Source organism: Cyprinus carpio, chromosome B25 (assembly GCF_018340385.1).
Source record: "Cyprinus carpio isolate SPL01 chromosome B25, ASM1834038v1, whole genome shotgun sequence".
Taxonomy (NCBI): Eukaryota; Metazoa; Chordata; class Actinopteri; order Cypriniformes; family Cyprinidae; genus Cyprinus; species Cyprinus carpio.
This window is the reverse complement of record NC_056621.1, coordinates 11,279,488-11,306,527: the sequence shown is the minus strand read 5'-3', so window position 1 is coordinate 11,306,527 and position 27,040 is coordinate 11,279,488. Positions and strand designations below refer to the sequence as shown.

At 34.2% G+C, this 27,040-nt stretch overlaps 1 protein-coding gene across 1 annotated transcript; it reads right to left on the bottom strand.

The window, feature by feature from the left end:
• Window positions 1-1,135: 1,135 nt before the first annotated feature.
• Window positions 1,136-25,848, bottom strand: syt9b (synaptotagmin IXb). The gene is made up of 7 exons (XM_019122285.2): window positions 25,352-25,848; window positions 19,210-19,573; window positions 18,460-19,006; window positions 6,511-6,631; window positions 5,067-5,238; window positions 4,045-4,174; window positions 1,136-1,851 (listed from the first exon to the last, which is right to left on the bottom strand). The coding sequence occupies exons 1-7, from the start codon at window positions 25,497-25,499 to the stop codon at window positions 1,780-1,782; spliced, it is 1,554 nt and encodes a 517-aa protein (XP_018977830.1). The 5' UTR covers window positions 25,500-25,848; the 3' UTR covers window positions 1,136-1,779.
• Window positions 25,849-27,040: the final 1,192 nt, after the last annotated feature.

The window sequence follows — 27,040 nt, the reverse complement described above, 5'->3', positions numbered from 1 at the left end:
GCATAAAGTAAATTACTTATATTGTCTTTAGAAAACATTATATAATAATAAAAATTTTACTTCATAGTTTTTAAAATTGTATTTGTAACAAATTATATAAAAATATTCAGTAAGCACTCCATTCTTATCAGTAACATCGGAAGCCTCTCGCTTCTTGAATCTTCCTGACTGAAGTTCTATGTGCGTCTTTGGCAATCAGCTCTCACTACCAGCTGTCAGTAATTGTGATCTCCACCTGCCAACTGGCAGGAGCATCTTTTCTATCATCAGTCCTCGCCCGCTGACTCCGGTAAAAATGCACAGTATGACAATCATCATTTTAAAAGTTTAGACCCCTGGCACCAATGTGAACCCAGGCCTCTCCACACGCCAGGAAGCCTTAGTGCAGCAGGACATTGATTAAAAGCCATCAATCATCTTTTCTTGCAGATTGCAATTTCTTTCGCTTTTGTCAGGGACCTCAGTATAGGATTTTTTACCCTCGACTGATTTCAGAATAGACAAGCATCAGTCATGTGTGGTCAGGGCCTGATGAAACCATCTTAAAAGAGTGAGGGCGAGAGGGTGAATCATGAGAGCAAAAATTACAGTGAAAGTTCAGCTTCATATCTTTGACTGCTTTCATTGCTCTGCTCGTTCAAGAAAGCAAAACATTAGTTTTGGTGTTTTTGCCTTTACAGAAACAAACTCCTACTAAAAACCTTCTGAAGCAGCATCCTAACTGAAATCTAACTTCATTTTCACAGTAAGAAATATCAACAAACAACAATAACCCTCCTACAGTGCAGCATATGGCTTTTTAGCAATACTCTGCATATAGATATTGGATATAAATGTCTATTTCTGAGGGATTTGTACTGATACTTTTCAGCGTTAAATGAAGCATTAGGTTGTTTTATTGTAACCGTTGTTGCAATTCTTTTTTTATTCGTATTTATATGTGTGTGTTTTTTTAATTGCTTTGTGTATTTTTAAGAAATTAATATTTTTATTTAGTAAGGATGCATTAAATTGATCAAAAGTGACAGTAAAGACATTCTTAATGTTATAAAAGATTTTTATTTCAAACAAATACTCTTCGTTGTTAATCATTTCTACAAGTAAAATAAAATAAAGCAGGGCAACTTATTGCTTCAATATTACTAATTATAATAAATGTTTCTTGATCAAACAAATGCAGCCTTGATGAGCATAAGAGACTTTCTTCAACAACGTTAAACATCTTAATCTCAAACTTCCTGAATGATAAAAATTATTATTATTATTTGTTTTTTTTAAATGATCAAAGTTTCTGTTTCTTTCCAGTATTTCGTTTAGGCATAAATCATGACTCGAGTCTTGTTATGCAATTCTTATATATTTTTATACAGTAAGACTTTACAATAAAATACCACAAAATAGACCCCATGCACTACACTTCAAACAATATTAGTGTATTACAATGTGTTATACAGATACATAAAACATGACAATGTCAAAAATACTTACCTCTTAGCTAAAGTTTTCAACAGAAGCAGAACAATGTTCAAGGCTCGTTTAATAACCAAATACTGCTCACACACGGTCACTTCACATGCAGTGGACCTGACACTCTTCTTCTATCCAGGAAACCTTAATGCTAAAGAGTCCTGGGTGTTTACTGCATTGAGTGTGTGCGCACATTTAAAGTGACCTTTAACAGAACAGAGATATTTCTCTCTCTCTCGCTCCTTCCTTTTCATTAAAGTTGTGAAATGGACCATGCCGGGTGTCTCCACGGCTGAAATTTGACGGCATCCATTACGGGGAAGGAGGTGTCCTCAGGGAATTATAGGAGCCTTGGCTACCGCCGGCCGTGCTCTGACCAACCCACTGCCAGAGAAAAAAATCAGGGTTAGCTGAGGAGAACTCAAATCAGATCAGATGCTGAAAATCATATTTAAAGCGCACACGTAACACACATCGTGGGAGGAAACCAAATTGAATTCCGTGACACTGAACGGCCCAAGTGCTGCAATGTCATTATGAGTGTGCTGTCACAATGGTCCGTTTTTGCCTTCGAATCAATTGCGGCTGTGCCACGGCTGCAAAAATCAGCTGAAATCTTCATGAAACCCTTTCCCCGACCTCATATTAACCTTTTTTGCTGGACGTAATGCTGACCTCCATCTTCAGAGATGCGTTTTTCGTATTTGTTTATGCGAGCTGTGCCGAGGCTATAGAGCTTGTGGCTTCCCGTTTGTTTAATGTTATGGCAGCTCCAGGAGCATAACATGGTTGAGGAGGACAGGGATTGTGAATTATTGAAGATGTGTAGTCTGTGCTCCTGAGAGGTCAAAGATTTGCACACAAGATTTCAGAGCAGTAATGTGTGAAAAGCCTTAAAAAAATCGAAAGATGATGATGAAAATGAGTGTTAACCTAAAAGAGACTTTATGGGATTCCTCAAAGGGATTGGAGGTAAACCAAAACAAGCCATTACACTGGACTTTTCTGACAAAACATTACCACCTAAAGTTTCCTTAGCAAACTTTCATAGGTTTGGTTGACTCTAATAACTTCTGCAATGCTGTTTTGCATGATGTAATTATGGCAGCATATGAAGTCAAATCTTATGTAAACATACTGAAATTTTCAGAACTAAACACTTTCTTCCCAATCCTTAAAAATAAAACAAAAACATCTGAACTTAAGCTGCAAAACGGCTTATCCCGAAATCTCTGATGTCAGTAAGCCAAATGCAATAGAGCACAGTGTTATTGTAGTACATAATTGTAGATGTAAACGTAAAAATTAACATATGAATACATTTCATCAGCACCTATTTGTTGTTCAGACACTTGCCACACCAAGAGAGTCAAAGTGAGACAATAAGGAGGAAGTAGGATACTATTGTTCTTAAACACCAGAATAAATAAGACTAAAATGTGATAAAGTATGTGTATTTGATGAGAACTATAATAAGAATGTACATTTAAAAAATAGTGTACGATACAAACAAGCAATAAACTAAATAATAAAAGACGATAATAATATAAATTCATAAATACATAAAAATACTATTAAAAATGTAAAGAAAAAATATTTATATCAAAACAAAACAAAATTAAAGAAAACTGGAGTTAAAGCAAAAGTAATATCAAAGTATGTCAAGTCTGTGTGTATTTTCCACAACTTTGAAAACAATGTATATTAAAAATAGAGTATTATACAAATAAGTAATAAACTAAATACACAATACAAAAATAATAAAATATCCCAAACTATAAATTTACAATAAAATATTATTATTAAAAATGTAAAGGTATAAATAAACTGGTAATAATAAATAAATAATAAAAAGAAAATAAAAATAATATAAACATAAATATGAAAATAAAATACTAAAAAAATGGAAGTTAAAGCAATATCAAAGTATTTCAAGTCTGTCTGTATTTTCAACAAGTTGGAAAAGAATGTACATTGAAAACAGTGTAGAATACAAATAAGTAACACACAAAATAATAATAATAAATACAAATAATAAAATATGCAAAATAATGAATACATAATAATAAAAAATATTATTATTAAAATAAACATGAAATATATAAATGGATAAATAAGAGTAAATAAAATATAAACAAATTAAATTATAGCAAATAAATACAAAAATAAAATAAAACATAAAATAAAGCAGATGTAATATCAAGAACAGGCATTTACAGCACAGAAGGGATTGAAATGTCATTTTGTTCAACTATATCATCTCTCTATTCCTATGCATGAGGACATTTCATCATATTGTGGGTTTCTTCCATTTTTCCCCAAAAGATAGCATTGTGCCTTTAAGCTTGCAAAATGAATATGTCTATTAACATTTTATTATTTATATTATCTGGAAGAATATCCAGAATAAACAGCCCTGGATCCAAGAGTAAATTTAAAGATTGATTCAGAAGACCTCAAAACATCAGCAAATGTAATTAACAGGCTGTTAGTGAATCTCGGTCTCCAAACACTTCAAAGAAAACAAATCATTCTGTTGAAATTGAAATGAAGCGCTAATGGCAAGCTCAACATTACCTCTACAAGCGGATGCCAGCGGGCGATGGGTTTGCGTGGGTATGTGAGCATCTCATTCCAGTGATCGCGTCCCAAACTCTGAGCCCGGTTTCCCACATGACACACGCCAATAACCTCATTGTGGCCTACGCTGTGAATGAGAAGAGCATATCCAAGCTTAAAATGTGACGGCTGAACCACGACACCCCTCTTTTCCAACTTTAAAGTGAAAAATATGATGATTTTTGCAAGATATTTTTATATACCTTCCACTCTATGCATCACAAGGAGACTAGGTCTCTCTGTCTTCATCCGTTCTCTATTCATTTGTTTGTGCAGCAGCGTTGAGACACTGAAACGCTGGGGTTCGTACTTCTCAAACAGGACAGTGATCTAAATCTGATGTGAATCTCTGGCTGCATTGGGAATATACAGCTCAGGCTGTTCCTCAGATCACCCACCAGCACTAAGAATAAACTTCTATAGTCTCTAAGCACTGTGCTTGGCAAAATTTAAAAGCATATTTAATTTAAATGAGACTCTTTTTTTTTAAGTTCAAATTTGACAGTGAACACTCACTAGCTCCCTCCACGCTACTAGCTGTACGTTTGGATTAGCTCTGCTAAAACTGAAGGGCTAACAATAGTGTTGGGGAAGGGACTTTGAAAAGACAGGCTTATCTAACAAGACCAAGCTGGTTTATGCTGGTTTGGATGCTTGCTGCTTGCATATGTTGGTCTTTTCAACAAGCTAGTACAAGATAGCCTACTAATAAAAGGCAGCTAAGCTCAATTCAAGGTGTTTTTTAAAGGTGTAAAACACTGTGCATGAACAATGAATCAGTCATTTTCTGAATCTCTTCGTGTAAATGAATCCTTTGAACAAATCAGTTCACTAAAATGAATCAGACTTCCCAATGTGACATATTCAAATGTGTTTGATCATTTTCATTCAGATGTAAATGTGACAATGATATAATACGATGATGTGAGTAATGTCGCTAGTTTTAAGTTAAAAGCTACTAAGACACATTAGTTTCTTACCGGTCATAGTCCATTACTGCTATTAAAAGACTTATTTGGTCGATGTTCTCAGGTGGAACATCAAAAACAATGGCTTCATTGTAGACAGGATTCAGAGTGTTCCTTTTCGTTGATGTTTTCCTTTTCTTCAGTCTCCGGCCGTCACACATTAGAGAAACCTTTACATAAGGATCTAAGACAGAAAAAGCACATAAATAGCCATTTAGAACTGAATTAAAAGTGGCTTTTACATTTTTTTCAACTGAAGATGAAATTATTCAAAATTAAATAATTAAATAAATGTTAAAACATAAAAAAACTGTTCAATTCATAATTAAATACATAAATAAATGTCAGTTTTTTTTGTTTGTTCATTCATTTAATTATTTAATTATTTATTTCCACCACATTTCATTTTCAGGGGTACGGTTGTCGGCACGTAAATAAATTAAAAGTATGGATTCCATTTGTTAGTACATCAGTGTGAATGAAAAAATAAATAAATAAATGAATACACAAATGAATGAATAAATAAATAAATTATTAAATACTTATTTATGCATTTATTTAATTATGTATTTAACAATTTATTTATATTTATAGAGTAATTTGGCCCTCCATATGAAATGGGGTTCAAACAGGATGCAGAATTTGAATTTAGAAAAGTGAATTAAAATGGACTTATATATATCATCATACATATAAAATGTGTTCTTCCACCCTAGCTAAATAAGTAAAAAAATATGATTAATAAACAGTTACTAAAATACATTTTTAGAAAATATTAAATAAACAAAAATATTTATATATTGTAAAAAGATACAATAAATAGCAATGAAATGTTATTTTATTTATATATAATTTATTTAAATAATTTATTTGTAATTTACATAATTATACAATTTTATATTTATAAAATGTATATTATTTATATATACACACATACACATTATAATTACTTCATTATATATATATCATATATATATATATATATAGATATATATATATATATATATATATATATATATATATATATATATAATATATATATATATCCTCTCATGCACTAACAAAGGAATCCATACTTGTGATTTATTTATTTTAATTCTTATTTAAATACATATTTTATTTTATTTTATTTTATTTTGATGCACCAGGGTAGAAAACCACTTCTGTAAATGTTCTTAATTGCTCTTCTTTTCAACCTGATCTGATTGTACTCCAGTGCAATCCTGTGTGTCACTTGTGTTTAGACAAAAGAAATTCTGGATTTTGCCCAGTCCCACTTCGCAACTACTTGTGTATGTAAAATCTCCTGCCACATTCTCAAGTGTTTGGTCGATTAAATCAATGCTCTTTTAGAGAACCCAGGGCGCCCTATGTTTTAACATGTCATGATGACATCAAAAAATCATTACCGCTGAGACAATAAGTCATTTAGAGGCGAGGACGATGGGGAGCCTACCAGACGCTCCTGTGATGTCCATGGCTTTAAGATTTCTGGCTTTAATTATCGTTATTGTCAGTCGGCCGGCAGTTGGCAAGTAACAAAGAGAAAACATCAGATCTCCCAGATCCACATTATCCTAGAAGAGACACAGAAACAGGATACATTAACTTAAAGAATCATATCATAAAAGCTGATTTAGTGCAAATTAAACAACATTTACCAAGCCTTCCCTGAGCTTCTACACATTATAACCGTCTATTTATTCTTTCAATCCATATAAGTGTGCAGTATCATATAAACAAACACTTTCCTGGATGCAACTTCAATTTTTAAATGGGCAAAACCATGCAACTGTAGTGCAAAACTCACTGCCATAATGCTTGAGTGTTATTGGTGGTTGCTCAGAATGTTCATTTAAAGTGTTAAACCCCAAAGTTTTATATTTATATTTTGGAGTTTCTTCATACAGAAAGCTGAAAGGCACACATTGTTTTATGAATATGAATGAAAGACACTGCTATTGAAGAATAGTGCAGTGCCAATCCTATTTGACCCCACAGCAAACACTGCAGCTCATTACACACACAACCACAGCCTGTTCATATTTAAAGGTCAGAGAGAGGGTAGAAAACAGTCATGTAGAGTTAAATTACAACTGTTTTTTTGGGCAAGAATTATTATAAATGGATATCAAAGGGAAACAGCATACAATACAGCTAGTTTAAGAAATAAAACACATTATTATGGTTGTCTGAAGTATCGTAAGCACTCAAAACAGATTTATGGGAACAGAGAAGTGTTTCACCTCAAGGGAATCCTGTTTATCCACTCCTAACAGCGAGCAGAAACCTGCTGTCTAATTATCACTTCTGAAAATAGACGCAATTTGCACTTTTTTTTTTTTAAATTAGAGACGTTCGTATAACTAAAAATGCAATCCATAATTAACATCTCATCATAATGAGCGTCAGTGTATTGGGAGCCAACAAAGCATATACTATCGCCTTAATGGTGATATTGTCACACGCACACGCCACTCAAATTTATGATAATGATTGTTTATTTGAATATGACAGAAGTATAACAGCGCTAACTAGCTGATGGCACAAGAAGAATGCACACATTTCAAGTCTTTCACAAGCTGATGTACTGCTGGATATGATTGTGATTTTTTTTATGTTTTTGAAACAAGTCTCTTGTGCTTACCAAGGCTACATTTATTTGATAAAAAATACAGTAATATTCTGAAATATTATTACTATCTAAAATAAAAGTTTTCTATTTTATTACACTTCATAATGTAATTGCAAATAATTACTGCAGTTTTCAGTGTCACATGATCCTTCAGAAATCATTGCTAACATTTAGTTGATTTGCTGATTTGCTGCTCAATTATTAATAATGGTTCTGATTATTATCATGTTAAAAACATTTTTTTTTTTTAAATCAGGGTACATTTTTAGAATTCTTTAAAAAGCATTTATTTGAATTAGGAATGTTTGGTATTTTAAATGTTTTTACTGTTACTTTTTACTGTTACTTTAATGCACACTTGCTGAATAAATGTACTCATTTCTAAAAAAATAAAAAAATTGTTCTTTGTACTTGTTTTGTAAACTGTTGAGTTGCAGTTCATCACTGTTTTCACAAAAATATTAAGCAGCAAAAACTGTTTTCAACATAATATAACAAACAATGGCTTTGCCACCATATGAAAAAATACATTTTAAAATATATTCAAATAGAAAAAATACTTTGCAGTATTGCTTTACTGTATTTTTGATCAAATAAATCTGACTTCTTTCTGACTTCATGTAACTACTTTATATATATATATATGTATATATATATATATATATATATATATATCTATATATATATATATATATATATATATATTACAATCTAGATATATATATATATATATATAATACATTTTAAATGGCCAGTAGAAAAAAGGTGGACTATACAGACATGCCTTCTGGAGCAAACCAGGGTTAAATGCATCACCCTAGAGCACAATCGTGTTAAAACTGATGTGATCTAGGTAACTATGTAGTTCGTGGGTCACCAGCGGTCAACAGTTATGCATACATGCAGCTCTGTGGTTCATCTCTGCGCGTTAGTGCAATGACACAACAGAATGGAAGAGAAGATGACGGCCATACATTAGTAATGAATCAAAGTGTGTGCTGAACCAAAATGGGTCTTTAATGCATGGCCCGATCCCACAGCTGCCAGAACTTTCACATGCTGTCAATTATGAACTGATCTATGTTAATGGACACGCTCTGCACTGGGATCAGATGGGTGTGTAGTGTTGCTGAGAGCATGTTAGAATTTTCAGCATTACTTAGCCTCCCATATCTTTCTTCCCCCCACAGATATAAGATCTCAAAGTTGCATGACGCCCATCACTTGGCATTACAGGTTTTGTCTTGAACGGCAAGGTATTATACACATTACTGTTCAAAGGTTTGGAGAGTGTAGGTTTTTTTAAAAATATACTTTTATTAGGCAAGGATGCATTAAATTGATCAAAACTTTCTATTCATCAAAAAATCCTGGAAAAATATATCACTTTCCACAAAAAATTAAGCAGAACAACTGTTTTCAACATTCATTACAATTAAAAATGTTTCTTTCATATTAAAATTATTTCTGAAAAATCATTTGAGACTGAAGACTGAAAATTCAGCTTTGCATCGCAGGAATAAATTACATTTTAAAATATTTTAAATAGAAAACAGTTATTTTAAAATGTTAACAATATTTTTAAAATAGAAAACAGCTATTTTCAAATAATGTTAACAAAATGAATTGAGTTCATAGAATATACCTTTGACACTAGCACATTTATTTCCTTATATTCAAAGTAATTAAAATAGCAAATAAATTTATTTCCTTATATTCAAAGTAATTAAAATAGCAAATAATTGTTTTTGTTATAATTTTATGTTTACGCTTAAATATATATATTTATCATAAATTATCTCTGCAGTATTTTAAATATAAAATAAAATCAAAAGTAAATGTGCCAGTGAGGTAAGAAAAACATTTCTGAAAATAAGTTTTATCACAGATGGAAACTCAAATATGACACTAGTTCCATACTAAATATACTTCAAGTCCATTAACATATTTATTGACATATCACTTCAGACTTACTGATATAATCTTACAATGAAACTTTATTTGGAGTATTTCTTTACTTTACTGCACAATGCACATTTCTTAATATTATGCCTAAAATGTGTTTTAATGTCACTATTGATGAGGACTGACCTGTGTATAATTTCAGCCTTTAAATGAAAGATATTTAAAGTGTACCTGAAGTATACTTGCAACAGTTCCACTTTAGCACAATCAAATATACAGTACTTTATACTTTAATTGGACTTCAGCACTACTTCCACACAGTTTAAATACACCAGTTCATTATATTAAAAAGTTCAATTACAATGTATTTTTATTAAATATGTAAATGCATTTGTAGTATACTTAGCAGAATACTAAACTTGGCCTCTACCTAAACACCTGAAACTTGACTTAGACTCCACTGCTTGAAACTTAGACTTCATCTTGGATTCTTTCTGAAATGCTGGAGACTTGTTTTAAGGAGGCTACAACAAGAAAATGGCTGATTTGGTGAATAATGTGTGTGCATACCAGTCATGGACTTCCTGTCTTTCTCGAAGCGACTTTGGGCACTGTAAATGAAACTGCATGAATGGTCAGCACACCTCATTGGGCTTCTAAGGCTTCCTGACACATCTAATCATCTGTGATTGTGTGTATTTGAGGAGCTCAGAGGGCCTGTTAAGATAGATCAGTCCCATCCTGAGCAGTTCAGAGCCCTCGGGCTTCTCGCACAGCGGGAGGCTCCATCTATTACGGTGAAGCAGAAAGGTCAAAGAAGCAAGCAGCAGAGATAGGCTCATTATCTGGCCAGGTCGCAGTGCTGCGTCCGCTCCAGACGACTGTGCTGAGAGCCGTGTTCATTAATGCTCTACAGGGATGAATTGGAAATGCTTGGTGTTTTCCTGCCTCACAGAACTCAGGTCCATTTCCCCAGTGTAAACTAGCTCTCTATCACCTTCAATTGCCTTTTCATTGAAGGAACAAGGATTCAAACACACAGTTCGAACACTGATGAAGGAACAGTTTACCATAAAGCAAAAAGTCCAGATGTACGTCTTTGTTTCCAAAGGTTCAAATACAGTTTCAAACACAATCTTTCCTAACACTGTTGGCATATTTAAAGGGATAGTTTACCTAAAAATGAAAATTGTGCCTGTATTTACTCAATCTCATGTTATTCCAAACACACCCTTAAAAATAACGGTTCTTTATTGGCATCAGTGGTTCCACGAAGAACCTTTACCATTCATGGAATCTTTTCATTCCATGAAAGGTTATTTAAAGTGGAAAAAGGTTCTTTAGATTATTAAAATGCTCTTCACACTAAGAAAAAAAATGGTTCTTTTAAGAACTGTTCACTGAAAGGTTCTTTGGGGAACCAAAACTGGTTCTTACATTTACATTTAGTCATTTTGAAGACGCTTTTATCCAAAGCGACTTACAGTTGGGGGATACATAAAGCGATTCTTCTTAAAGAGGCAAACAGACACAGGAAGTGCATGTAATACCAAGTTTTATACATTGTTAAAATAAGTACAAGCTAGAAAGAGAAGGAATAAATAAAGAGAAAGACCTTTTTTTATGATGAAGTCAAGTAGCTTTGAAAGTCGCATGAAAATTGTCAGGAATTCCGCATTCCGGATAGGGGTGGGAAGATCATTCCACCAGCTAGGAATGGTGAATGAGAATGTCCTGGAAAGTGATTTTCCTCTACGGCATTGCTGTGAAAAGCCACTTTTGTAACCTTTTTTTTTTAAAAGTGCATGTATGACTTTCTATCTTCTGTACAACACAAAAATATATATATATTTTTTTAATTAATGGGGTCCAAAAAAAATGTTTGGAACACACTTTTTTATTATTATCAAAAATATTATGAAACAAAACCCAATTTATTTACATAAAAAAAAAAATAAAAAAAAAAAAATATATACATAAACAATTAAAAAAAAAAATATATATATATATATACTATTATTATTATTATTTTACTATTTTAATTTAGTTCCATTCAGCAAAAACTCAATAAATTGGTAAAAAAAAAAGAACAAAAAAAAAGAACAAAAATGAACGATTTTGCATCATAGCAATACTGTTCTCTGCTTTTAAAAATGGCAAAATATTTTTATTAGGCAAACTTATTTGAAGTATATTTCTTCTCATATTGGATGGCATCCTAGTAACATCAAAGTATGCAGAAAGATCAATAAATGTAATGGCCTATGGGCTTGATGTAATGTAGGCAGTTTGTGTTTGTTGTTCTTCTTTGTACATATTAATTAGCATCTAGGAAAGGGAGTGTGGGTAAGGGAGCAAGGTAATGTTTCCTCTTGTTGCCTGTGTCTCATCCATACGAAGCACAACCTTTATTAACAGAGAGGTACTGGAAGGGAGGTTGACTGTTGTTGCAAATTAAATCCTAAATTGGATTCTTCTCATCAAGCCAAATCCTGGTTGCTCCATTATAATGATGAATGCTTTGTGTTTTAAAGCAAGCAGCTCACAAAATGAAGAAATAAAAAGCTAGAGGCTTTTGTAAAAGGATTAGTTCACTAAAAAGCCATCATTTACTCACCCTCATGTTGTTCCAAATATCTGACTTTGTTGAAGACATGAATCACAAAAGTAGAAATCTTAAAGAATGTTTACGCTGCTATTATTCCTTATAAGCCTGAAGCATGATTAGGAGCTGGAAAGCTCCAAAAAAGGACAAAAAGCATCATAAAAGAGATAAATTATGTCATAGTAGCTTTGTGTGATAAAAATGACTGAAATCTTCCCAGAAAAACCTTGAGATTTCACATGTAATTTATGCTTATGTTAAAAACAAATATGCTGATATTCATACATACGTTGTCACTGATGTCAAACCTGTTGTGACACATTTTTACATGCTAAGTTTGAACATGCATTTGTTTGAAAGTGATTTAATACTTGGAAATGCTGCAAAAATATGACTTCTTAAGTTTTTGATTAGTAATTTTTACTAAAAAACAAGAAAAAAAAATCTAAAAAAGTTTAAACTCTACTTCAGAAGCAGCACTTCATAAAATATTTAAAAATAAAATCATTATTTCTGTGAATAAGCTTTTTGATTTACACTTATGACTGCCAGATTATTTCATTTTTCTAACTTATTTATATGTAAATCAAGTGAAAAAAATCTACTAGTGCAGTAAAACAAAATAAACTTGCATTGAATATGTACTCTTTGAAAAGTTAATATTTTATGCAGTGCTGCTTCTCAATTAATTATTACTATCTAAAATGAACAATTATATAAGCTACACAAATGAAATATATTCTCTAAAAACAACTCAATATGTTCTTCATTGTTGCTTCTCAATTAAATCTATATTGATTCAAGGATTTTCAGATATTTTAAATGGACAATACACTATAAAATTGAAATAAAAGTGGAAATTGGTTACTTTATTTTAATGAGTTAAAGTAAGGGAAAAACATGTTGCCATTATTAATTCATGATATCTTTTTTGAAGCAAGACAAAAATACTTTTGTGTTGCACGAAATCGAGGACAACAAAAAGCCTCTAAAAAGAACATGAAGGTGAGTAAATAAAATTTTCATTTATATGCAGAGTGCATATAATGAAATACAAATTAATTGATTAGTTCTAGCTAAACAATAAAATATCTAATTTAAAAAGCAAAATATGACTGTTAATCCAATTTTCTCCTTTGTATGGTTCCTCTATTATTAAGGGCATGGTGAAGTGGGTGGGATTTGGTGGGAAGAAACCACTATTAATGCACCAACCACACCCTCTTTTTGTGTGCAAGAGACATTAAGGGTTTGACCTCGTGAAACCCATTCCTCTCAGGCGAAATAATTGAATTACACCCTTCCATCTGTAGACTATAGGATAACAGACGCCTCTGCTCTCATAAGCACTTAAATCAAGTCAGCGGTAGAATTATGGTCACTTGCGCACTGTGAATGTAATTATAGTGCAGTTGTGAAGAGGTTGAATATGGTTCGGAGGGAGTCTATCTAGTGTGATTCTCCATCTCCAGACCCACCCACCCCCCTTATTCCTTCAAGGGCCTATTAGCAGGCAGAAGGGCTGGTAGCCACATCAGAAAGACAGAGCATCATGAAAACATCGATGAAAGTCAGGCCGATGTAAAGAGGCATGTTAGCATTTGCTTAATCGCTGACTTTCCATTTTGTGACCACAGATAGTCTTATACTCATAGCACTGGCACAAAACATTAATTTCATATATAAATTAAACCATAAACTCAGAGAGTCATTTCACCTGTTGTTGACAAGTTGTTGACAAATGTGACTTTTACATCTAAAAACAGCAACATTATTTCTCCTAATTACACTTTTATATCTTTTTCAACAATTTCCACAAAACACTCCTATATTTCATGTCTAGGTATTTAAAAAAAAAAAAAAAAAAACACACAGGAAAATTTAAGCTTTGCTTTTGTTATAAGTCCCTACACCTCAGTTAGATTTTTATATTGCTTGCTGTAGAATGGTAGTATGGGACTATGATGAGTATAATTGCATTAAATTTACTCTAAAGGCTACTTTTTCATAAAGTTTCCGTGAGGTTGATAATCTTTTTTTTTTTTTAAATTTTTTAATTCAGCAAGGATGCATTAAATTGATCAAAAGTGACTGTAAAGACATTTAGAATGTTTTAAAAAATTCTATTTCAAATGAATGTTGTTCTTTTAAAATTTCTATAGGCATAGTTCACCCAAAAATGAAAATTAGCCCATGATTTACTCACCCAAAACACACCATATGTATATAACACTCTCCTCTCACAAAAAAAAAAAACATTCCATTCTTTTTAACTAAACCACCAAATAAAAAAAGCAACTCTTTTCTCCATTCAACATTGATACTAATAGGAAATGTTTCTTGAGCGACAAATCAGTATATTAGAATGATTTCTGAATAAACCACATTTTAAAATAGACCACAATATTACCATTTTCTACTGTGTTTCTATCAAATAAATGCAGCCTGAATGAGCAAAAAAAAACAAACAAAAAAAAAAACCACTAAGACATGCATGTACACAGTGTGAAATGTCACAATCATTCCCGGTTTCCTCTAAGTGAGTGAAAGCCAAGAATAGCTGGATTTAAGCTCACATAGTTCACAAAAAGTGTCATTCCAGTCATAATACAAGGTAAATGTCTCATGGTTAGAGATGAATCCTGACAGGAGACTCAATAGCACTAAATCCTGCTGATTGACCTTTTACTCTTCCGGATTAGAGATACCTCAATCTTTCACCCTCCAGCTGGGTGGAATGGATTGGCCTTTTCGTACATTAACTAGCTTGTGTTTTATTTATAGGCAGAGCCAAATTACACCTTGAACAGATCTGAGCAAACATAATCATTCATTCAGATTGGAATGCAAATTACTTGCGTTCCAAAAAGAAAAAAAAAAGAAAAAAAAAAAGAAGAAAGGTTAAGGTTGCTTTTTTTTTTTTCAGAAGTGATATGTGGAAAGTTGTATTTGCATGTCATGATCGTGTATGGTGGATTGTATTTCATTTCAATCTAAGACCGGCTGTGCTGCTGGAACTCTCATGCATTTTTAACAAGTTACTCAGAATCCCTGAAGTAATACAGAGAGTTAGCATGAAGACAGAGAGCACTCTGACATCTGTGCCAGCCTGTTCAATGCTGATCAATGCCAGTTATATAGAAATGATCCTGATTCAATCCAACTGAGATGGCAGAAAGATACAGATAAATGGTACAAATTACACATTTCTGTTCTTATTAATCACACGTCGGCTTTATTCAATAAGGTCAACCAGTGCTTGAGTAAACATGATTTATCATAATTAGCATAAACCTGCTCTTTTAAAGTCAACATCAATTCAAAACATTGACCCTATTTACTTTTTGATACACATGAACCGTGTTTTTGTACTTTCTTTATGTCTTTCTTAGCTTTACATCACTTGTTCATCAATGGATCCTCTGCAGTGAATGGGTGCCGTCAGAAAAACAGCTGATAAAACATCACAATCCACACGACTTCAGTCCATCAATTAATGTCTTGTGAAGTGAAAAGCTGTGTGTTTGTAAGAAACAAATCCATCATTGAGGTGTTTTATCTTTAAACTGTCACTTCAGGCCAAAAGAAAAAGAGTCCATAATCCATAATGATGTTTTTAGCAGCTGTTTGGACTCTCATTCCTGACGGCACCCATTTACTGTAGAGAATCCACTGGCGAGCAAGTGATGAAATGCTACATTTCTCCAAATCTGTTCTGATGAACACATCTACATCTTGGATGGCCTGAGGATGAGCACATTTAAAAAAAATGTAAAGTCTCACAGTATCACATTAGTTATGTCAGATATACAATCAAGCCTCCAAAAATGATTAATGCATGGATGGCACGTGAGGATTGTGTTCCTCCAAGCTGGCATTCCCTTGAGGTATGGCCCACTTATATGCACTGAAACAGCCTGTGACGCTTGCTACTACTTCAAGCTAACCTCTAGATCCAGTGAAATTTGCTGGTTTGAGCTTTTTCCGAGAAATGTATAAAAAATAGGCGAAATAAAAATTAAGTTAAAATGACATGAAATCACCACTACATTAAAATAATATATAAACACAAACTTGTTGACATTTATGGCATGGATAATGTTCATATACAGTACTGTATCCGGTTGATTGCCAACCATCACATATAAAACAATTTGTGCCATATTGAAGGATGCAGTTTGTCATGTATTTTAGCGTCTTACACCCAAACTGGTGAGAATATTTACGTAGGTTGCTGCATATGCATCAGTTTACAATTTCAAATTACAGATTCGGTTTCAAAAATAAATAAAAAAAAAACTTTACTTCCACAATAAACCAAGTAAAAAAACTTCTTTCAAAAAAACATCATAATAATCAAAAAAAATTTGTAATTTTTGGATTAACTATTTCTTTAAATACTGTATGTCATGAAAGAAAGCCTACGCACAAAAACCTCTGTTTTGTTCTTGGCTGAGGGTATTTACTCCAGACAGCTGGCACAGGTCCACCTGAGAGACGGATCAATTTCCCCCATCAGACATCTATCCTGCACTCTCCCGTTTAAAACAATAAACCTAAAACCGCCGTAAATTCATGTCAGAGCAAGCTCTCCAGCTATTTCAAATATAGGTCATCCCTACGTGGGCCATCATGTGTGATTATGAAATATTCACGCTTCTCAAAGTATATTTTTATGTTGCTACCTCTGAAGCATGAAAGTGATCGGAGGAGAGAGGAAACCATCCTCAAATATTGTCACTTGTTCTTTCAGTATGACTATTAACTGCTTTTACTTCAGAGTGGTCACATGGGTCTAATAATCATTTATAGTGTTAAAAAGAACTGTTGACACCACCATAATCTTGCCAAAGTACACAGTAGTGTTCGAATTGGAGAATCTATTAGGATGGAGGTCAGGGATCTTAACAAATTCCAACACATTTGTGTGAAGCTCAATCTGATCTCTGAGAAATAACGCTGGAAAATTATATACTGTACAAGTAACAAAAATATTAAACCTGTCAATTAAATATTACTTAAAACTACTTTAAATGATAAAAGACCTTAAAGGGATAGTTCACCCAAAACTGAAAATTGTCATTAATTACTTACCCTTCAGTCATTCCAAACCTGTAAATCCTTCGTTCATCTTTGGAAGACAAATTAGGATTTTTTTTTGATGAAATCCGAGAGCTCTCTGACCCTGCATAGACAGCAATGTAACTACCACATTCAAGGCCCAGAAAGGTAGTAAGGACATTGTTAAAATAGTCTATGTGACATCAGGGGTTCAACAGTAATGTTCTGAAGCCATTAATGGAGTGAACTATCCCTTTAATAAGTGGTAAGATTTGTCACAACAGTCAAAAGCTTTTGTCTGATGTATCTATCAATAAAATGGAAATAAATGAAAACTAGACAATATACAATTTAGAACAACTAACACACTTTTTGTTAGTTCAAAGATTTGCTTCATTTACTTTTTACTTACCAATGCTGGATTAAATTTGATCATAAATGCAGTAATATTTTGAAATATTACAATGTAAACAACTGACTAAAACAGCCATTACTTCAGTTATCAGTATCACATGATCCTTCAGAAATCATTCTAATATTCTAATTTGCAGCTCATAAAACATAAGTGTTGAATTATTGAATTATTGTTTTGCTGCTTAATATTTTTGTGCATACCATACCATTATTCCAGGATTCTATGAAGAGAAAGTTCAAAATAACAGTGTTTATTTGAAAATTTGTAACAATTTAAAAATGCATTTTTGATTCATAAAATAAATAATTTGCTTGAAAAAATCTATAATCTAAATTATAGATTTTCCCCCCTTGATTTCACTAATTATAAGCATTAAAAAAAGCAAATAAATACAAACAGAATATATATACATCTCAAAATGATTATAATTATTGAAATCAAAGGGAAACACACACAGTTCTCGTGTTAGCTTTAATTTAAACTGACACAATCATCAGTGTACAAATTCCCCACATAGATTTCCAATAGCAGCCTCCTGTACCTGGATAAAACCATGCACTCGAAGCCCCCACAGTGTTGTAACACTTCATACAGTAGCTAATACAACCTACACCTAAATCAAACCTGAAATCCTTATGGTGACAAATCTGCCTTGCTTTCCTTTCATGAATTTTGCTAACTGAAGATTGCACCATTGTCAACATTATTTAAGAGAACTGGGCACATAAAATGTTACACTGAAAAAGCAAGTTCAGTATATATAAACACGCTGGAGCAGACTTACCGCACTAACATAAAGGATATCCCTGCAGAGCTTGGTTTCCTGCGGAAAGTCAGGTAGATCCAAGAAGTTGTCCACCACCACTTGACCAATGACGTCATGGCGCGAGAAGCGGTCGAAGTCGTAGACGCTAAAATGGAGCTTGCGCGTGGGAAGCTCAGCATACGCCACAGGAAACAGGAAAACCTCGTCAAAGATGGGGTTCAGAGTCTTGCGGTGCACCTTGGTTTGATGCTTGGTTTTGCGTTCTGGCAACAGGTAGATCTTCACGTACGGGTCGGATGTTCCCGTAAAGTCCTTGGCAGGTAGATCTTGGGCTTTGTGGATCTTCACGATGAGCTGCTCTAAGTCACAGTCGTATTTGATGATGAAGTGCAAGCGGCCGCAGCTGTCCGCTCGTCTGCCGTCGTCCGCGTCCACCGACCGCTGTTTGTAGAGCTCAGGCTTGATGCGGCCCAAACCTGGACCCGTTATGGACTCCTGTCTCTGGAACTGGGCCAAGTTGAAATCTGGGTTGGAGACGTTCATCTGTCTCCTGATTGAGTTGTGCCTGAAACAAGAAGAAAGGGGGCGGACGTCTGTTGGCTTCATATACTAGACATCTTCTGAATAACGAGACTGAGAAGAACTTTAATTAAAGCTGAAGGTCACCAAGGCCCATACTGTCTGACAAATGCCAGCTGGGAATTGCTAAATGAATATCAATGGTGGGTGAGTGATTACGTCTGATGAAGTTAGGAAAACATGACTCACCTGACAGATGAGGTCGGTTCGGTGACTTGTCGCTGTACTCGAGCTATGTGGATGTGGTTGAGCTCCTTGGCCTTAGTCTGGGCCTCCAGGTGGATGTCCGGGGACGTGTGGCTGATCTTCATGGCTGACTCTGGGAGCACCGTCGGCGCATTGGGATCCTTTTTGAAGTCTTCGCTGTATTCCCGCTCCAGGCCCTCCACCTCGGTCAGGACCGGCTGCTGCTCGCCCTGCTGGTCCTTTAGACCGGGAAAGAAGCGATCTCGCCATGGCACCCAAAACAACTTCCATGACACGAACAAGGAGACTGCAAACAGCGCCAGGCCACATGTGGTCACCAAGAGGGACAGCAGGCTCACAGACACATCTGGAGCAATAACCAAGAGAGAAAGTCGGTCACTGGATGGTGTTCAAAACTGTGACGATATTTATAGAATAGAAGTGCTGTAAGCAGCTTTATTTTTTTATTTATTTATTTTTTAAATCAAATAAAATAACCCTCCTGGTTCCAGCTGAAAAAAAAAATGTTAACAAAGTTATTAAAACAGATCAAGAGACTGAGAGTGGATATCAGAAAACTAGTCAATCAGAAAGGCTTTCTGTGTGTGAATCATTCCAATTCTATAAGAATAAAGACAACACTGAGAAACAATGCAGCTACTGAATGATATAAATATTATTTATGTCTCGTTTGATTGGATGCGCCCTTTGGAGGTCCCATTTGTTGGCTGCATATGTCATTGAGGTTGTCAAATAAAAAGAAAAAATACCATTATAAAACTGACTTATTCCTAGTGAAGTGTAAATTACTGTAATTTCTTTCTTAAATTGGTATGTAGTGGTTACTTTCTGAAATGAGACGGCCTTGATGACATATGCGGTCAACAAACGGGACCTCTGAAGGGTGCAGCTTTCGAAATGAGACACAGCAACTGACAACTAATCAGAATCCACCCGTATTATGGAAGTCAATGGGGACCATCAACTTTTCAAATAAATATTATCTTTCCTCTTCAACACAAGAAAGAAACTCATACAGGTTTAGAATGACATGAGGGTGAGTAAATGATGACAATTTTCATTTTTAAGGTGAACTATTCTTTTAAAGGGACAGATGTCTTAACTGCAGTGCACACCCATATTAAACAGATCATTGTGCTATGGAGTGGCTAATATACTTATTCTTGGTGTGAATGGGCCTATAATTTTACACTAATTAAAAAATTTAATTCAAAGACTCATTAAGAGAAATTAAATGACTGGATTAAGTCTGCAAAGTTAGTAAATATCCTTCAACTAATGTATATATTCTATGCAGCTTATAAGTTTTTGTTTGAGCAGGCGATACAAATGGCAACCCCTGGGATCCTAGGTGGACTCAACTCAACAAGTGAGCTTTAATAAATGCTTTAAAGACATCTGTTACAAGCCATTTAATTATTTTTCTTCCTTCAAAAATGAAATCCGAAAACTTTAAAACACTTTTTGCAATCCAGATATTGAGATATTTTGTAGAGGACATCTCTAATATCTGGGTTGCAGTTGAAGCTTAACTCTAGCTGCTGAATTCACAGTAATAGATGCTACATTTAAGATCCACTCTGACTCTCTATGTATCCCTCTTTCTTTCATTCTCCCTCGCTCTCTCAACCCCTTGAGAAGGTTTCTCTGAATTAGGCCACCCAGGGAGAGATGCTTTTAGTGTGGACTGAATGAATCCCTGTTAGAGTGCCCTGCCTTCTGTTTGCTTTTCTGTCCACTCCGATCTTTTCTCCCTGAACCTGGGAAAGAAAATGCATTCATTCAGACTGCAGGTTAGCACACCTGAGACAGACTTAGGGGTGTCCTTAAAGGAATAGTTCAGTTAAAAATGGTTGCAATTTTCTCATTATTTACTCACACCTATGTGATTCTAAACCTGTGTGACTTCCTTCCTGTCTAGAGCACAGAAGATGTTAGACAGGATAGTAATGCAGCTTCTGCAAAAAATAAAACAATCAGGGGCTGCCAAACTTCAAAAATGACAAAAAAAATATAAGATTCAAAAATCTTGTGGAAACCATTCACTTTCATAAGAGCAGTGTAAACATTCTACTAAACCTCTCATTTTGTGTTTTTCAGAAAATAAGGATTAAATAATGAACTGGGGGAAATATTATTTCAAAACATTGGTAGCCCAAGCTTTAAAATAAACTTTTTTTACAATGTTTTATATAAAGTCACTATTAAACATCTTGAGTTTTATAATAATGATGAAATATACTTCCCAATAAATCATGAAAGAATAGCATTGCACTAGATATTAAGTGCTGGCCTCTTGATTTACAGTAGCTGTTCTGAAATTTCATGAGTGCTCATAAAAGCTAGAATCATTTGACAAAACAAATCCTCCTGCAGGCTTCATACTGGGAAATCATAAATTGAATGGATTAATCATTGCTTCCTTTTTGTAATGCTGTCAAGGTGTAATCAGTATTATTAGCATTCAACACTGTTCCATAGACTTTAATAGACTCAGTGGGATTTCAATGACACAGTAAATTAACCATGGGCTACATTAGCAAAACCAGCACAACATCAATAAAACAATAAACACACTGTGTTATAAACACTTTATGAAAAACATGATATCAAATTTGATGTTACATATTTAAAACAAAACAACAAAACAAATACAAAAAAAAAAAAAAAACAAAAAAAACACAACATCACATTTTTTATATAATATAATACATAAAAATTTTTTGAAAAGTATGAAGGTTAACCCAAACCACACAAAAAACAAAAAATAATAAAAAAAAATATAAAATAATAAAATATACACACTTAAAAACAATCACATTCTCTACAGTCAGTGTGTCCTTAAGGTTAAGGTACGGACATACAATATGAATAAATGATGCAACAGAGAACATGCTCTGCCTAGCAGCCTCACTGAGACACATATTCAGTCCAATAATATTTCATGCATATTGTTTCAGTGTGGGACTCTAAAGGTAAGCTAAATAGGACACCAAGCTTAACTCTGAACTAAAAAATAATGATCATGCACTGTAGATTTCCAAGTAAATATTAGGGTATGAGTTACTGGCTGAGATGATAAAACAATAAAGGGCATCTTACATGGCTGAAAAAGTGCTAATGAAATTTACTTGAATCTGCAAGATAAGGAAACTTTTGTGAAACATAAAAATGCCTAAAAGATGCGACTAGCATGTGAGCAGCTAATAGCTCACATCAAATGAATCAAGTGTGGGAGATTGGTTCAAATGAACTCTTTTTGGTGTGAGAGCTTTTCTGAAGATGTTGTTTATTAGACAAATGGAAGTCCCACTTAAAGTTAAAAGGTCCAACTGCCTTTTTTATAGAGGCATCGCCTGTTTGTTTACTACTGAGTGCACATAAGCCTGACTAGCTTGAGAATTCGTTTGTGTAATGTGAGCTAAAGAAAACTCATTGATTTATGACAGCATAGTTGATTTCATTCCTAATTTTAAATATCTGTCAAAACATATATTTTTTCCTTTCAGATATCTAAGAGCTGTATTTGTACAACTGCAAATCACATTTCCAAAATGGCTGCTGAGTGAACTAGCCACAAAAGGGAGGTAGATTTAAAAGGAGTCAAATACAATTAAGCTTGCTCACTCAATGTGGATATCTCTTGCCTTAACAGCAAGCATTCAGAAAGATCAGTGCATCTCTATGGAAACATCTTCATGTTGCATCTGTGATGGTTACAAATATGGAAACTAAGATTGCGTCTCATCGTTTTAAAACGATTCTACAATCCCACAAGACACTAAACTCATTTCGAAGCTCTGACATCACATTATTCACTTATCCAACACAAGATTAATGACACTGGCTTAAAGCGAATTTGTTTACCATCCCTCTCCAAAAAAGAAAAACAGATTGCATTTTCTTTACTCCTAGTCTTTTTTGTCCTTTGAGCAAAGATGAACTCATTTTTACGTATGAAACTCCTCCAGCTGAGGTAAGCACACCTGAATGTCTCCAAGAAAGGTCGGGACACTTGCCAGAGAAGTCAAGACATTGAATTTGAGGTGTCAAGTGGATTAAAGCCAGATCTTCCCAACAAGTTGCCTCTCCTATCCTAATTTGCATGTTCATTTTATACTACATTCCCAGAGATCATATTGTTCTGCATCTTTTAAGCAGGTGTCCACTTGAGCATCAGCAGGTGTGACATAAATCCAGACAGTCATTTGTTCACATGTGAACACAAAAACACTATTTAATCGCGCACCATACGTATTACGAGCATGAAGGTAGTTCGAAAGACCATATTCACCCAACTCAACCTCTCACGATGTCTATTTTTATTTCTGCTTCTGTAATTCCAGGTGGCAGACCGCAGATGCTAGCAGCTGTTAGCCAATCAGAACGAAGCCGGGAGGCTGTTTGCGAATTTGACGGCAAGACACAAAGTTTTTTCCACCGCACGGAAGAAAAGTGTTTATAGGTCGACCAATCGAAGACTTTTATGACAGTCCAGATGTCAACGGTAGTAGAAACTATAGCTATGAATAAATATGACTCACATAGTACACAACCTTCACAGTCAATAGCCCTTCACTGGCACATATTATCAGCATGGTTCATGGACGTGTCATAAACGTCTTGCCCGTGCGAGAACGAAACACTGTCTTTCCTGTGTCTGAACCATCAGTTTCCCAAATACCTGTCAATATGTGTCCACACCATGTCGTCTGAACTGTCTATCCATTACAGTGATGTGTTATTAACCTCTCAAAGTGCCAGGGTTCCCTTGGGTTCCATTACATAAGACTTTCCTCCATACAAGCACTTTGCAGCGATGCATGTGAATTCCCATCAGGCTAAGAGTATATTTACTGGGTTCCTCAGAACTCAGCTGTTCCCTTTCATTAAATTCTTGTACAACCCATCTTGAGGGACCGAATTACTAGTATGAATCGTTCTCCCATGGGGTCTGAAGGCCTCGTGTTAACGGATGTCAGTGCTGGGTAATCGCAAAGGAGAAAGTGTACAGAGTAGCAGGGTGGGGTGGAATCCTAATGGCTTCCTGTCGACCGCTCTGTGTCTCAGAGGATGAAGACGACAGCGTCTGAGGAGAGGCTATATGATCTATGAATGAAGGTTCAGTGGAGCTAATGTTTAGTTAAGCTCATATACTTCATACTGAATCAAGCAATGCTCTATTTCTGTCATCGATGACAGGTTGTTTTGTGGATTTACAAGTTTCCTGTGAAGCCTTCTAGGAATGTTGAATGCCTGTATAATCATTTTATGCTTAATTTAACTTCTGAATGCATAAATTAGCAAAAAAGGTTATTAGTGTTCCTGCAAGAATAGTAGTGCTAAAATTACACTGCATCTGATATGCTGCAGAATCAAATCTGAATGAATGTAGGCTGCATTTTCAAATGCTAAAATACAGGACAGCTCTAAATAGGTCATTAATGCTGGACTGTGGGGAATGATGATTGGGGCTTGTTTTGTGTGTGTGTGTGTGTACACTTGTCCTGGCTACACTAATAAAATAGATATATTAATACCTCTATCTATCTATCTATCTATCTATCTATGTATATATACAGTATATACATTTTTTTTCCCAGAATTCACAGCGAACCCTCACATTTATTTAAAAAATAACTTTATTTACTTTGAATGTACATTTAATTTAAGAAAAAAAAAAGACTTAAGTCTTTAAAAAATAAAATAAAATAAAATAAAAATAGTTAAGGGGGGGGGGGGGTTGATCTAGTAACCTGAATTGTGTAAATAAGACGTTGACAACAATTGTTTTATATCAGCGTTAATCTTAATAAATACAGTTTGTTTCTTATAATTTATTGGGTGGGGTTACTTTAATGACAACAAACTCTATCAATGCTAGCTGCTAATTAGTCGAACGCATGAATGAAATGTACATATTTAAATTTAGGAAATTTGCTTCTAATAACTTTCTAGCAAGTAAAAAAAAAAAAAAAAAAAATGTTAAAGTGCCATGACAACAAGTTTAAGGGTCATGTGTAGTTTGAGACCAGCTGAACGCGACTTTTTAAATGTGAATGGATTAGTTACGATATACAAAACATTAATAAAACTTAATCTGAAGACAATTCAGTTTCCTTACCAGAGTCCGAATATCTCGGTCTCCCGAGATCGCGGAAATAGTAGGTGAAATCCCGGCAGTTTTTATCTTGCACCTCTCCTCTCGAGCACAGATCGGACAGAAGCTCCAGCGCCTTTCCACAAATCTCATCCTCTCTGTCTGCAGGCATTTCCCACCAGCATCCTTCTGAATGAACACTCCTATAACGCCTATCGAGACACTGCTGACCGCCACTTCCAGCTTCTGACAGCGCTCTTCATACTCGCCCAGCACAATCCCATAAGGAAAGTTGAATTGAACAGTGTCCAGCGGTGTTCGGATCAAACCCACAAGTTTGCACACATGTGAACGGCTCCAGCTGAGCGCATAGCGCCCCGTGACACTGGTTGAATTCACTCAGCTGGGCTACACCCAAAGAAAACACCAAGTGTCCGGGCTGAATTGCATCTTCATGAATGAAAAGCTGTTGGCTGGCTCGCATCACCCTCAGTACAAGCCTTCTGGGATCCCTTGTCTTCTGCCAATCTAAAACTGCTCCTCCCACACCAGACTTCTATTACAGGATCATTTGGCTACACTAAATCCCACTTGTGCTCCTCAAATCCACAATAATTCAAGTTGGAGAGAAATTGAAGAATGAGAAAACAGAAAAAAAAAAATCTGCCAAAATGGTTTCAGAGAGCAACATTTTATTAAACAATGTCAGCAGTTGCAAATATATAGGCTACGCGAAATACAAATAAAAGGCTGTGAAGCTATACATTTGGTTGTCCTTATGGTTATATTTACGATTAAAAACAGTTCATTATCGTAGAACTTGAAAATTAAGTGATGTAAGGATATGTATTTAAATTTGTGGGAAAAAATGTAGCATTTTACATTACTTTTTGAGTTAATTTTTTTTTCAACGAACGTTTTTAATGAATTTTACGTAAGCTATTTTTAAGTTACTTTGCAATTTAGAAAGATAGATAGATAGATAGATAGATAGATAGATAGATAGATAGATAGATAGATAGATAGATAGATAGATAGATAGATAGATAGGGCTGTATATCTTTTAAAAAAAAATATAAGCCTAGGCTATATGTATACTGTGACTGATTCTTTTGACCGAAAAGAACCGGTTCGAACGAGTCATTTGTTCGCGAATCGGGCATCACATTGCGCACCCAACTAATATTAATACTATAGTATTTAATACAATTATCAATAAAATTAAATATAGATTTTTTAAAAAAATGGTCAATCCTCCTTTGTAGAACTACTCCTTTGAATGACTACAGTATACTTTCATGCACATTTTATTTTCTATTCTATATTTAATTCTACAGTATACTTTTTTATTATAGCTATTTTATTCTTATATTTGTATTGTTTACTTTTATTTCATTTTTTCATACCTATATTTATGTATATTTTCCTCTGTGTTGTATTCTTTAATAATTGCACTGTCCATGGAGCGGACCTGACTCACATTTCACTGCTGGTTATATATTCTCTATATAATCGTGTATGTGATGAATAAAAATCTTGAATCTTGAAAAGAACTGTAACCAAACAAAACAACTGGTTACACATAACTGAGTAGAATAAAATGATAGGCTAATTTAATAGGTTTTGAGAAGGATGAATGAACTGAGCCTCAAAGCTTAATCTAAAATATATATTCTGTTATGTAAACCACCATTATTCCACTTGAACACATTC